The sequence below is a fragment of the Dysidea avara genome, chromosome 6 (assembly GCF_963678975.1).
Source record: "Dysidea avara chromosome 6, odDysAvar1.4, whole genome shotgun sequence".
Classification (NCBI taxonomy): domain Eukaryota; kingdom Metazoa; phylum Porifera; class Demospongiae; order Dictyoceratida; family Dysideidae; genus Dysidea; species Dysidea avara.
Window position 1 is genome coordinate 16,249,462 of NC_089277.1, and position 15,609 is coordinate 16,265,070.

General features: G+C 37.6%; 2 protein-coding genes and 1 pseudogene across 2 annotated transcripts in view; all 3 read right to left on the bottom strand.

Annotated features, from left to right (window-relative positions):
• Positions 1-15,512, bottom strand: part of LOC136258837 (receptor-interacting serine/threonine-protein kinase 4-like) — an 84,121-nt gene extending 68,609 nt beyond the window's left edge. Inside the window, exon 1 of the mRNA XM_066052189.1 lies at positions 14,765-15,512. Within this exon, the coding sequence (XP_065908261.1) occupies positions 14,830-15,507 (678 nt within the window). The 5' untranslated portion in view covers positions 15,508-15,512 and the 3' untranslated portion in view covers positions 14,765-14,829. The remainder of the gene's footprint in view (positions 1-14,764) is intronic.
• LOC136259295 (uncharacterized) overlaps positions 1-15,609 on the bottom strand; it is a 107,947-nt pseudogene that overhangs the window by 23,064 nt on the left and 69,274 nt on the right.
• Positions 12,649-14,778, bottom strand: LOC136258832 (kelch-like protein 3). The gene is made up of 3 exons (XM_066052182.1): positions 14,723-14,778; positions 14,575-14,670; positions 12,649-13,749 (listed from the first exon to the last, which is right to left on the bottom strand). The coding sequence occupies exon 3, from the start codon at positions 13,732-13,734 to the stop codon at positions 12,757-12,759; it is 978 nt and encodes a 325-aa protein (XP_065908254.1). The 5' UTR covers positions 13,735-13,749; positions 14,575-14,670; positions 14,723-14,778; the 3' UTR covers positions 12,649-12,756.

Sequence of the window (15,609 nt, forward strand, 5' to 3'; positions counted from 1 at the left end):
TGCTTTCTTTGGCTGTGTAACACCCCATTCACACTATCTTCTAACTCGGGTAGAGCATGGCATGGCTCGAAACAAATTGTAGTGTGAATCAATCGAGCCGTACCAAACCAGGTCCAGCACGGCACGACAAGGAGAGGTGAGCTGGCACGGGTTGGCCTGGGATAGGATACAGTGTGAACGCATTCCGAGCCAGCCAACTCAGGTTAACAATATAACTTGCTTCTGTTGGCCACACAGCAAGTATATTCTATGCTCTAAAACTGCTCTTCAAAATGGCTACGATGTACCATAGTTCTGGGTAGACTTTGTGACCATTATGCTCGAATGACGCGTTAACATTCCTGGCGAAAGGAGCACCCACTAGCTTGAACATGGCGGCTATAACATTGTACAACTTGTTTCAGCTGGTTCTACGCTTCCTTGCTACAATTTTAGTGCCTTTTATTAAGCACCTAAATAATCGAAAGCTTGTGCGCTTGTTTTAGCTAATTATTATTTGGTCTATCAAGCTTGCATCAGATGCAATAGTGTGAACAAGGGCCAACCCACGTTCAATAACCCGACACTGTGGCTAACCCGGGTTAGTGTGAACTGGGTGGTGTAAGGCTTGGTGTAAAAATTACAGACAATTTCCAGTTTGTTTTTATGTACATTAAAGTAAAAAATATGAAGCTGTTACTGTGCTATTACACTGTCAATGAGAAGAAATGGGACACAGTGGAGGGCAGAGGTGAATCCGTGCTCATTGATGTGTGCATTGCACATACTATCAAAAGGCACCTATATATCAGGCTGAGAGACATCTACAGTAACAGTGAAAATTCAATAATAGCCTTAGCCATTATTGAGTTACCGTATGCTTGTTTGAAGGCATTGGTTTGTCAGTCAGTCAGTCAGTCAGTCAGTCAGTTAGAAGAAGAAATTCCATTAAATATTTTGTAGCATCCTATATTTAATTGAAGCATTTCAGACCACACTGAAGGGAAATTTTGAGGTTGATTATATAGTAACTAACCAATATCACTAAGGTACTGTGAAGATATTGTGAGGCTGGTTTCTGGTCAATATGTTTTCATGGTAAAGTACAAACCTTCATGATCCCTACTATACAGTACTGCTATACTGTATGATTATTCTTGTACATGTAGGGCTACATAGTGTGTCCAGCTGATCAGAGGTTTTTGTTGTTGTTCACTTTCTTCAAAAAGAACTTGAAGAAGAAAGTGATGGTCTTTCTCTCCTCCTGTAAATCAGTCCAGCACCACTCTGAACTGCTCAACTACATTGACATTCCTGTACAAAGTATCCATGTAAGTCTTGTAAAGTGACCAGATGTGTATTTATAGTGGCCATGTCAAGTAACTCTTAAACATACAATATCTTCATGACCCCGTTGATGAGACCATTGTTGTGACCGTGTGTGTGTGTGTGTGTGTGTGTGTGTGTGTGTGTGTTCCACTTTCAGTCCATCCATGTTGTTTACTTGAGACTATCGTACTAGCTACTTTTGATATTATGTGTACAATACACAATGTGGATTTTCATAATGTATATTTAATTGTTGTACCCTGTATATGTGCGTTGGTTACCAGGGACGACAAAAGCAACAAAAACAAACTACAACATTCTTTGACTTCTGTCGAGCAGAGTCCGGTATTCTCCTGTGCACTGATGTGGCTGATCAAGGACTGGATATTCCTGAAGTTGACTGGATCATTCAATGTAATCCTCCTGATGATCCTAAGGTAGACCAGTTGTAGTGTACTAAGCCTGATATCAGTCAAAAAAGCCACCCTAATTCAGTCATGGATCCCTAAGTATTTCTTGGAATTGGCTGACAAGGTTTCTAGAGACCCAAGGATGATGTGGGCAAGGCTACCCATAAATTTAATTACTGAGGCCACAGGCTGAGGTAATTAATTGTGGGTAGCCAAGAACACATTGTCTGAAGGGCTCTAATTATTATGTAGAAACTGAGAATTTATTGTATGTATAGGGGGGGCTGGATGGAAAATTTATGTAATATTTCCTTTAGTGTCTGAGGTTACTAAATCCAATATAAACCTGTGGTGGTGTTATTAAATAGTCAGTGTCTTGCCAGTGGTTGTTACCAGGGTTGTTACTACATCAAACAAAAATCAGCAAAGCCAAAAACATAATCTCCTTACTGTTACTTACTTTCTGGACTAGACAAGCATCTTTAGCCTTCAGATCTAGGTGTTTCAGTAAATACACCAATGTTACAATGTGGTGCTGAGACAATAAACTGGAAGGATAAATCTCGATACTAGCACTCAGTTTGCTTCTTAACCCTTAAAGGCCGATATATCAGCAGTTTCTTAAAAGCACGTAAAATGCATAAACAATACAAGTAACACATGCTTAAAGATTGACTTCTAAACAGCCAGCACAGACATGTCTAATGTTATTAACTGAAAACCATATTTCAATGGAAGGTTTATTCAAATGGGCTACTGGAACATGTAAAAATAAGTGCTGTAACAACAATTGCTCACTTGTTATGATGCCACAAAGAATGATGATTGTATTTCCTGTTACTTCACACGCCTTGTGTCCGTAGCCATTTATAGTAATGTTTTACTCATGTGAGCTGTATATGGCGTGATTTGTCATTGAATGAAGAATCAAATGGTTCTTACCAGAACTCTGTAGGACACGCTGCGAAGAAGTTATCAACCGTTTTCTGAAGGTATCTAATGAGTTGTTTTCGTATTTTGTGACAGTTTGTATTCATAGCAAGTTATGGCTTTATGCTTTTGCCAAAGGGTAAAACCCTAGGTACTGTTTTATTCCTTATTACATGAAGAACAGTACAAGAAGTACCTCTGCAATCAATCCAGTCACTACAGAAAATACAAACAATTTCCATTACAAATGTAGGGAAGCCATTATGTGCTACCTACCGCAAATAGACACGTTGGGTTGTCAGTGAGAAGAAATGGAACACAAAGGAGGACCATGATGCGTACATTGTCCTTACAACAGTATGCTAAAGGTACCTGTCGGTCTGAAGCAGTGAAAATAACCTGTACGTAGCCTTAACTGTTATTGAGTTATGCTTGTGGAAGGCATCAGGAAGTTAGTCAGTAGAAAATTCTGTAATATATATACAATTTTTTCAAAATCCTGTAGCAACTTATTGAACTTAATTGAATCATTTTTTGGCCACTCTAAAGACTGACCAAAACTTCCAAGGTGTCATGAAGGTATTGTGAGGCTGGTCTCCAGTTAACATTTTTTGAAGAAAGTACAAACCTCCATAATCCCTAATACACAGTACTATTGTACTGTAAGATTGCACTGATGTATCCTGAGGAGTTATACTCGATAAAGAAGGCAATACAAGACAAGTTTAGCTAATGTAATAAAAGCTGTACAAGTTGTTAAACGCAAACACTTGCATATTATTAAAGACACTCATGTGGCGTATGTTTGTACAAACAAACACCATACAGATGTCGTTTCATTAATAAGATTACTAACAAGCTGTAAGTGAAGCAGTGTCTGAAAAGTCCAAAATTTTCTTTCATTATTCTCACAAGTTACTGAGTACTGTATATCAGAAAAATTTCCATGTTGAAAATATTTGTCATTAAAATTTTTGACAACATATTTTCAAAAGATGAAAATTTATTACGGTGAATTTAAAACACAATGCAACTAGAGGCAAAATGAAATTACTGATGCCAAAGGTTGTGTACATTCTAAAAGAGGTAGCCACTACATCAGAACTTGTTATAGCTTGACAGCTACCCTGTAATTCAGAACACTAGTGGCTAAACTGGATCGATCAATTGTACAAAGCAATACCTTGGTGGTGATAACCTGATGATACAAAGTTCCTCACGATTCAGGATGTTTATTATGCTGAAGTGTAATAGAATATGTTTATGCTCTAACCAAATTTTCCCCCATGGGTACAAAATTCCGCTGTTTGATGACAAATTTTTCTTTATCCCACATTTTTGACTGATCAGTGACAACAGTACCAGCCATACATGTACATGTATACAGCTAGTACAGTTAGTAAACACAAAATGATATAAGTAACACATCATAAAATTTATGGGTATAGTAGGAAATAATTATTTTATCACCATCCAGTATTCTTACTATATAAGGTCATGTATTATAGGCTGTTCTGTACCACAAAACCAACTTCCTGTGGTCAAGGCCGGCTCAGCAGGGTGGACCCAATAATTCCTGCCTCAATATTTTAACCATAACCATAACCATAGCAAACCAGTTTAATTATGCTGGTGCTTGGTTTCCAATCGTCACTGAAGCAGCTGGCCATGTTTCTCCTTATGACAGCTGCTGTTGACATTGTTTGTCATAGCTGCAGAGTAGTTGTTGTAGGAGGCCGTTCACGATTGTTATCTCACACCATGGACCTGGTAAAGTAACGCCCCTGGCCTTTATTTAGGACAGGCGTTAATAGCATTATTCAGGCATTTAATTAGGGCCTCAACATACGTGACAACACGTGTCGTCATTGAACTGGACAAGATTCATGGTTACTGAGTTTGCCACACTTGCCACAGGTAGAGGAAAATGCATAGCTTATAAGTTATACAACAAGGTTTTTGTAGCTAAGTTTAATATTAACTGATTGATTTACCAACATTACATTGCCGGCAGCTTTCAACAAAATGGAAAGATGGACTGGCAATAATTTTAAGCTGGATACTAGCTAGCTATAAGAATACTGATTACGTTTAACAAATTTTCTGTCGAAATTATCATAATTTTCATTCTCAAGCATCTAAATTTCAAAAAATTTCCTGGGGGGCATGCCCCCAGACCATCCTAGAGGGCAAAATGCTTTGCATTTTGCAAACGCAGTGTGCAGTGACTTTTACACCTGTCAAGAATATAACAGTTTGGCCCACCCAATGTTAAAAAAGTGAGCCAGCCCTGCCTGTGGTAACACGTGGTTAGTTGTAGGAACATATTAGGAGATACAAACACTAGAGATATCATTTCAAAGATATTTCATTATGAGATAACAAAGCCCTTGTAGTAGCTCAGTGGTTAGAGCACTGACTTCCTTTGTGTCCCATTTCTCTTCATTGACAACGAAGGTGTTAATTTGTTGTAGCATGCGATGGCTTTTTCTTGCATTTGTATCAGGATTTCTCTGTAATTTTTGTATTATTGCAAAGGCACTTCTTTGCATGCAATGTCATCTAACTGGTTGAACATAACTAAAATGGAGCATAAAAGTTACAACCCATGTATACTGCATCAAAAGAAAGAAGACTTTCATCTGAACGTGTGCCCTGACTGTCAATTACTGAAAAGTGATAAGTACTGTTCACCAGTTATAATTTGATTATGTTACAAAAAAGTAAAGAAACAAGTATAAAATAAAATTAGAAATTTGGTTACTATAGGGATTATAGAAATAAAAAGTAGTGAAACAAGTGTATACCTGGACTATCTGAAGTTATACTAATGGACCTACGTACAACGAGAGAGGTCACCTACACCTGCAGATATACTAGTGGACATTTAATCTCTAATTCAGTCCTGGGTATACGTTGAAATAGGGATTAACAATGTCCACTAGTATATCTGCAGGTGTAGGTGACCTTCCTTGTTTCCCTACTTTTTATGACTATGGTTCCTAATCAAACTTAAAATTCCTGCTACTTGTATGCTTGTACACTATACTTTATGTACAAGAGTAGTAGTGAGTTGACCACACACACACACACACACACACACACACACACACACACACACACACACACACACACACACACACACTACACACACACACACACACACACACACTACACACACACACACACACTACACACACACACTACACACACACACTACACACACACACACACACACTACACACACACACTACACACACACACTACACACACACACTACACACACACACTACACACACACACTACACACATACACTACACACACACACTACACACATACACTACACACACACACTACACACACACACTACACACACACACTACACACACACACTACACACACACACTACACACACACACTACACACACACACTACACACACACACTACACACACACACTACACACACACACTACACACACACACTACACACACACACTACACACACACACTACACACACACACTACACACACACACTACACACACACACTACACACACACACTACACACACACACTACACACACACACTACACACACACACACACTACACACACACACACTACACACACACACTACACACACACACTACACACACACACTACACACACATACTACACACACACACACAGAGAGCAAAAAGAAACAATCTACAACCAAGAGTAAATAATAAAAGAGTTTACTCTTGCTACAACTTACATGATGGAGGACTTAAAGCTCCTATTAATTTGGTACATACCTGTCATTCATACCCAAACACCAACCAGTGTGTATTTCAAGTGTATTATTTACTGTTAGGAAAATTTTCTGTTAGAATGTTTAGGGTCAATGGTTAGTTACCATGAATGTGAGAGTGCATTTTTTAGAGCAATTTCTGTGCATACTCTTTCTAGATTGATATGTCTTAGAGCCAGATATATGTGAGGTGAAGTTAAGAATAAATGAGAATAGAGAACCATATGTGACAGTGTATTCTAATTTATTCAAGCCTTACCCTATCAATCTGTTGAGGAGGTACAACATACATTAGCATTTCACATATTATTCTCTTCCGTCGTCACCATTGCATGGTCCTCCATTTATATGGTCCTCCATTTCATACGGTTCATTCTTCATCACATGACAACATCTCCAATCGCCGTGTACATTTATATCAAACCACCTAGGGTTAACTGCGCATAAGATAAGCTTTCAATCGGTACCTAGCTAGTTTTTATTGAAACCCTGCTAAAGTAGTTCTTTTAGTGTGAAAATATTTTTAAAAATTAAAACATCGGAATAGCAAATGCTGAAAAAAGTAAAGAAACAACAGTCAAACAAGCCAGCATGTTAAACACACAAAGATCTCTATTTGGACTCAATGAAACTAAGGAAAAAATAGTAGTTTCTCCGTAAATCAGGGGCTGATAAGTACTGAGAATGCTTCTGTATAAATGTTTATTTGAGTCCAAGTAGAGATCTCTGTGTGTTTAACATGCTGGCTTGTTTGACTCTTACTTTTTCAGTGATCTCTATTCCCATGTTTTAATTTTTAAATAATTTTTATACTAGTTGGTTTACTTTTTATAAATCCATTTATGGATAGCAAACATGATAATAAGAGGTGCTGGTGGTGCTTGATGGTACACTGTACTAAACACGTGTATCAAGTTAGTCATCATGTACAGTAGCTGTTAAGATGTATATTAGTGATGTGCGATATATCGAAAAAATATCTATTTAGCGATAATTTTGTTGATATCGTTATCGTATCGATTTTCGATACTGCTTTAGCAGATTTCGATATTTATCGAAAAGGTAATATTTTGCGATAATTATCGAAATATCGAAGAATACTTCGATAAATCTACAGCATTTAGTGTGTGATTGCGCAATCACGCTAGAAATGAAGGTTGGTTCTGTACTATCTAGCCACTTTAAAAACTTGTCTACCAGTTTTCTAGGCTTATTATTAGTTTTATGCAATAGTTTATGTGTAAATGGTATTTCAAGCATATTTATAAATATCGGCCGCCCACGCAATTACACCACCCACACAATTAAAAATTATTGAAAATTGTATCGAAATTTCGATATTTACCCCAATATCGTATCGATATCATATCGAAATAAAAATCCTGATATCGCACACCACTAATGTATATACACAGAGTTGGACGTACTGCTAGAGCTGGAGGGAGGGGGAATGCCTTGCTACTGCTTATGCCAGAATAACTGATACTCGTAAAGTGTTTGAAACAAGTGAAGGTAATGTAGATGTGTAATTTGTAGTGGTGGTAATTTGTTTGATGTCCCAAGATCCACACACACATACATCCACACATGCACACACACAAAGCAAAGCAAAACCTCTGCAGCTGCATAAAGCACAGCTTTTGCCATCCAGCAAACCAGCACTGGGAAGCTTATGTGCCACTCAGGCACTTGAGTCTTGTACAGGCAATTCTCTTCGGGGCCTGCAGGAGGACTGACCAGGTTTCATGGAGAGAGGTCGCATAACCTGGAGTTCCACAACAAAGCCAACATTGCTAAGCAATACAAGGACAGTTGGGCATTTGCTTCCACAGTAAACACCGGGTGCCCATTGATGTTACAGCAGGGTGGGCTGCTTTCCAGTTGACACATGCACACAACTGGATGCACATGCACACACCTCCTCTGTACCACTACCATAAAATTGTCAGATGGCCGTTAAGCTAGGGAACAAATCTGAAAAGGTTACAAATCAATTTGTTAGGCAAGGTCTACACTTGTGTACTGAGTAACAATCTCCCTCTGTCATAGATAAGCAACTATTAGTGAAAATTGGTTTCTTGTGACAACCAAAGCACACAAACACGTGCATACACACGTACTGTGTGCATCAACACACCACTAAACACAATACAATATTTTCTATAATACGCGTGCGTGCACACACACACACACACACACACACACACACACACACACACACACACACACACACTAAAATGAAATTGATTTGGCTCTATGTATTTAACAGAGTTGATAAATATATGGATTTGTAATTCTCACATCAGTTTGATATTTCCATGTACGATCAGGCTAATATGTTGTGATAAATACTAATCTTTGTGTTTAAATGTACAAAACCTACCTGCTAAATAAGAAAGACCAGTGACTATATTGGAGTCACTTTAACTACGCTACATACAACCAAATACAAACAACACTTTCATCCAGTCAGTTATGAGTCACCTGTTAATATTATAGACCAGTTGTCTGGTCACAGTCACATGTAATAGTGGTCATGAGGGCTTTGCTTGTTATGTACAGTATGCCTGACTGCCTGAGGGCATGTACATATCAGGCAAAATCCCCTATGCCTCATGTACAGCTAATATGTAACACTTCCTGTCCATATTAGGCTGATAGCCTGCACAGGGCAATCAGTCACCCAAGCCAATACAAGTGCAACCACTGGACATATATATGCATGTCTAAATTTTTCAATTATGGTAGTATGTTCTGGCTACATTCGGTTGCAATGAATGGACAAATCCTAGAGATATCACGGAGAATTTCGGTTATGTGAGTTAAATGTTTTAATAATCAGTGCTATTGAATCGCTAATTACTGAGTTTACTAAAGGCCTAGATAGGTAAACTTGCTTGTAGAGTGGTGACTTCGTGATGGAAGTGTGGTCTGTATTTGGAAACTGGAAATAATTGGTGAATAAACTATAGCAATAGTCCTCATCTTAGCCCAATGTTTTTCAACTCATAGGATAGCATGGGTAACAAAATACTCTCCATCTGAGTGGTTTTCATTAAGTCGTGCATACTAATAACGTGACTATTAATTGATCTCCACAATCAATTTCGGCTTTAATGTTCATATAATTACTGCCCAAGTGTAGCCGGACTACATTTCATATGTAGCCCGGCTAGCTGGACTACATACAAAATGTAAGCTGGGTGGCTCCTTTGATCTGAGGTGTGAAAGTGTTACATACTAACATGTGTTTACACTGCATTGTTTATTGTACACAGGTTCCTCTTAATGAATATGACTTCTCCTTTAAAAAACTGTACAACATTCAGTCACAAGTGAGTTACTGTGTCTAAATAATGTTTTACTAATATCTCATTATGTTCTGCTGTTTAGTACCATGACTGAATTAGGGATTAAATGTCCACTAGTATATCTGTAGGTGTAGGTGACCTCCCTTGTTTCACTACTTTTTCGATGATCCCTACTCAAATTTACAATAAATCCCTAATTTTTCCTTGTGCTTGTTTGTTTACTGTTTTTATAATGTTACTCTGACTGGTAAACACACACATACCACATCAAAAGAAATAATGACACCAGGCTTAATATTTTCGTCTAGACGTACAGAAAAGTGCAAAGTTGCTATTGTTTTCAGTGCAGTCCATTACACAGTGTTACAAATTTAGAACACTATGAGAAGTGCCTCTCCAATCAATCCAGCAGTACGAACAATTCCCTTTACAAATGTAAGGAAGTCATCGTACACTGTGTCAATTGACACCTTGAGCTGTTAGTAAATAGAAATGGGACACAAAGGGGTAAATCCGTGATTTGTGCATTGTACATACTGTGGTATGCCAAAAGGCACTCTGTTGGGTTAAAGTAGCCAAGGTACATGCCATGAAGGTATTGTGAGGCTGGTTTCTGACCAATATTATTTTGTGAGAAAGTGCTAACTCCTAATATACAGTTATAACATACTGTATGATACTGCTGATGAATTGTACGTAAATATTTCCCATCCAGCCACTTAAAATGTTTTCTTCACTAGTTGTCCACCATTGTACTACATTACTTCAGTAATCATGTGTATCTCCTCACCAGATGATCACATGATGATAAACTATGTCATGTGATACTGACAAGACCACATGACAACAAAATGGCCGACCACACCATCAACAATGCTACTGTACTCCAGTGAAGAAGACATGATGTTCCATTCATCAGTTTATATCAGAAGTATTATCCCACTGGGGACCAAACCTGTTGATACAAGGAGTAGTCAGAATGTTGACATTAAAACTGCAGAAAAAATCCCAGACTAGTTGTGACTACCAAATCCTGTGGTAACATGTGATGATCAGCTGGTAACTCTTCAGTGTTTTATATAATAATTTCATATTAATAACTTGTTATAGAGTAACAGAAGACTAGTACTTTGTCTGTACTATACACTAACACATTCCTCCATATGTCAATTAATTTGTAATAATAACATTACAAAATTGATATCACTACAGCAATTAATTTGCTGATATCACACAAGTTTTTGAAGGACACACTCTGACTTGTATGGATGCCTACTTCTTACCCAGTGGGTGTGTCTGATAGCAGATATGTACATATAGGTCTTCCTCCAACCTGATTATATCAACATACTTCTGATAGTAGATATATATGAATACACCTTGAACTATGCTGGAACTTCTTAAAAACTACTTCATTTGTTGATATAAGTTTACACATTAGTCACAGCTCTATCAGAGCAGATTGTTCTATTAGAGTGGTTGTGGACACTTACAAATAAGTGACTGTTCTATTAGAGTAGTTTGTGAACACTTACAAATAGGTGACTGTTCTATTAGAGTACTGAACACAAGTAGGTGACTTTTATTGGGCACTTGAAAGAAGTTCCAGGTTCAAGGTTGTAGTTATTCATTTTACACTAGTGACCAAGTCACTGGGTATGGTATATTTCTATACACTCTGAGAAACTTGAATTTCCAAGATTCTGATAACATCTCAGACAAATATCATGTACTATGATGGTAATAATAGTGTAAACAAGTTACTGTATTAAAAGTATATCCACAAAAATGATGTAGTCATGGCCACTATAATGAGGTCATGAAGTACATCTTAGCTACTTAACATGGTAACTGTAATGAGGTGGTCTTAATAAAGAGGTGACAACTAAGACTGGTTGTGTACATAAACAGTACACAGTGTAGTTACACTACAATGATATGTGCTACATCAACATCACTGAGCAATGTTTATAGTCCTTCAACAATGATGAAATACCAAATTAAATGTTTTCACTCCTATATACACATCCAAATTTTTTCAGGAAATTCTTCACCAATATTTCCCCAAATAATACTCACAATTTACATTGTTTATCGCATAAATTGTTGCTTATAATCATAGGTAGCTAGCTAGAGCTATATCATGAAATAGTTTGCTTTATGTGTACAATACTTATTTTAGTCATAATAATGATAGTATAACTTCTTCACATATTTTATTGTTGAATTTGTCACTATTACCATTCTCACTGCGTTCATCAGAATGAAAAACATTGATTATTTTCATCTATTATTCTCAAAATCACATCAGCATAATAGATTTAAGCCTACATAATTACTTTTCTGTTTCCAAATTATACTATACAGTATGAATGTGTGGTAGTGTGATTTGTGTATATAAACCTGTAAGTGTTATCCCACTAAGGATCATGTGAGATGGTAAAGCCTGTTAATACAGGGAGTAAGAAGTTGACATTAAAACCAGTTCTGTATGTAGACCAGACTAGTACTGAAATGAATAGCAATTTTTACTATTCGAATAGTTGTTAACAACATGACTGAATATTTGATTATTCTTTAAGCTTATACTTCTATTGAATAAGTACTGAAACCTTTTATTAGGGAGCAAGGTAAACCCTAAGAGCTATTTCTATCTTTTCTAAAATAGAATTTTTACAAGATAGATACATCATTTCATTCACAATCTTAAGTTTCAAGGCTGGCTTTTCCATCTGAATGAAGTGTACAAAGTGCTAACAATTATTCGAATAGTGTTAATGAATCGAATAGTGTCATGCCAACCGAAGAGTCAAATAACCGAATAATTGTATCAGCTCTAGACCAGACCCAGTGGTGACTTGATCCATACTTCTTGTACAACTATTTAAACTATTAATTAGTGTGATATAGTAATAAATTTTTATACCAACAAATATTCAGTGTATGTTTATTATTAGTATTAGTAGTGTATGTATAATATAAAGTATAGTAACAACTTTACTAGTTAGTGTATTAGTTGAGCTTGTCCCAGTTCCACTGTAGTAAGACTGGATGATAGTGCATTAGCCTCACTCCCTCCTTTAGTATATCCTCCAATGACTATAATGGCATTGTTGTTGACTGCTGCTATACCTACATATGACCTAGCTGATGATAATGATGAAATGTTCTTCCATGATTTGCTAGAGTCATCATACATCTTAATATCTGATGTTGTTGTACCACTTTGATCCTCTCCACCAACTACCACTGGTGGGGATGAGCTGGGAACTATGGCTGTAAAGTAGTGAGTGGCATCAGTCATTGTGATCCATTTAGTCGGTGTGTCACTGGTTTGTCGTTGGTCACCTGATCTTGTAATATCATTAACAGGTATCTTGTAGGTATTTTTGTCACATCTCATGCCAGCACCAGTGTAACCCACTATGAGTAAATGATCATCAGTGATAATGGGTGTGAAGGCTAACATTGGAACAGGAAGATTAATGGACACTTTATGCCAATGAGAATTTTCCATCCAGTTGAGGACTTCAATATCATCTTGTATTACTACTGTGTTGTTAACATCCTTTGCTCCCCCAGCAACAATAACATGCTCCAGGTGAGTAACCACCCCTGGTCTGACCCTATCTGAGAGAAGATCAGGATAATAAGATGACCAAGTTTGTCTAGTTTCATCAAATGTAGAAACTTTATTAGTCATCATCTTAGTAGCAGACAGACATCCACCAATAATAGCTAACTTTCCACCAATGATGTGAGGAACACCACCATAGTGACCTGAGGGAGGTAACTGATCCCAATGGTCAGTGTTGATATCATAGACATATACTTGATGTATAGCATGATCAACTGGACTACCCCCACCAGCAACATAGACCTTCTTGTCTTGTACTGTGGCACATGCATTATACATTGGAACAGGAAGATTGGCCAGTTGAGTCCATTTTATGTGGTACCTGCCACTGGTAAGTGCTGGCATTAATGGAGGTGCCTCCTGAGTGGATAATAATATTTTTAAGTAGCTAAATAACATACAATATCTATCACTTACATATATAGCTGGTAATGGATACAAAATTCTATTATAAACTGGAACTACAAGTAGGCTTGAGCCAATTATGCTTTGAAAATAGCCTATTATGCTTTTAAGCAGTGCTCAATAATCCAGCCTATTATGCTCTCAAAATCTAGATTATGCTCTAGAGCTGACTGTTTTATTAGAGTATATATGCATTTCCTGACTGCTGAATTAGAGTATCTTGATCACATCACCATAGAGTGTCAATAATCAGTCAAGAAATAGTAAAACTAATAGCACTGTAAGGTTTTTTTGATATGAAATGCAGTAATGATGTGCAATGTGTTCATGTTGTGCAATATTTTGATGCGCGCATAGCAAATTTTAATTAAAATTCTTGAAAATTGTTCTATTGTGCTGGCATAATGCTTGAACTTTTGCTAGCCTAATATGCTCGAAATTATGCTGGCATAATTGGCGCAAGCCTAACTACAAGTTGTTACCATTGTTTGGTAACACTTTTTGATGTCAGTAACCTAGTCAACACAAATTTCACCTCAATAGGTGGCACAGGTCATAAGCAAAATGTTTAGAACTTTTAAAATTGGCTAATTGGCTATAGCTGGATGTAGTGGGTTAGACAGGTGACCATATTACACTGTATTATACCATGATCAGTTGATATTGGTAAATGACAGTGTTTAAGTGTAGTATTGAATGGTTATGGGTTAACATGAGTATAAACTTTATCATCCACACATGACATTTCCCATAGAGTATGTACTAACATTAGTGACTTACTATTTTCAATTTTGATGTCTTTGTTGTTGGTCCTCCTAAAGTTACTCTGTTAAGTTGACCGGCTACTTGTTGTGCTGGTACACTCCTTGTGGAGGACTAAGATAACAATACCATATGTGGCAATGATAACAAAACAAATAACACTCACCGAATGTTGTTTCAACTCAGATTTCAACTGGTTGATATCAACCTTCAGTTGGCTGATTTCAGATTTCTGCTGCTCATTTTCTGTCGTCACCTGATAATTTTCTCTTCTCAACTGATCATTCTCAGTCTTCTGCTGCACCACTTGTTGGTGTAGAGTGATAACATCTTGTGGGGATCCTTCATGTAAACATCCTTGCTTGCTTGGATCCTCTCACAGACAGCTGTTATGGTCGGCCTCACAGCAGGATCATCATCCAGACACTCCTCCACTAATGGCCTCAATACTTCAGCCTCTGCTCTCATTTTGTCCAGGTACTGCTGATGACGCTCAACTTCCAACAAAGCTACCTTTCTTCTGGTCTTGGGATCAAACACAGTGTTGTCAGATGGGGTAGGCCACTGTTGTGTAAATGTGTGAAGGACTATTCCAGCAAAAGAAAACACATCCATGGGAGGGCCATACTCTGGTCTTTTCGCTAGCGTTTCAGGTGGCATAAAGTCAACAGTTCCTGGAGCTTTAGTCATTGTCTTTCTGCTATCAGCCTTTATCACCTTGGCCACTCCAAGATCACTGATCTTTGCTACATGATGTGCTGTCAATAAGACATTATTGGGAGAGAGGTCTCGATGGACGATGGGAGGGTCATGATTGTGAAGGTAGCACAGTCCAAGGGAGACATCATGGACAATTGAAAATTTTATATGGACAGGAATCTTCTCATGTTTATCCACCAGTGAGGTCAAGCTATCCACCATCATCTCCATAACCATTACTGGTAGCCGCATCCTTCCTTGTACACCGCCCGCCCCCCCCCCCCCACAGAGGGATAATAAACACCTAGGAACTGTATGATGTTTGGATGACGTAATGTACTGCACTGACGACAC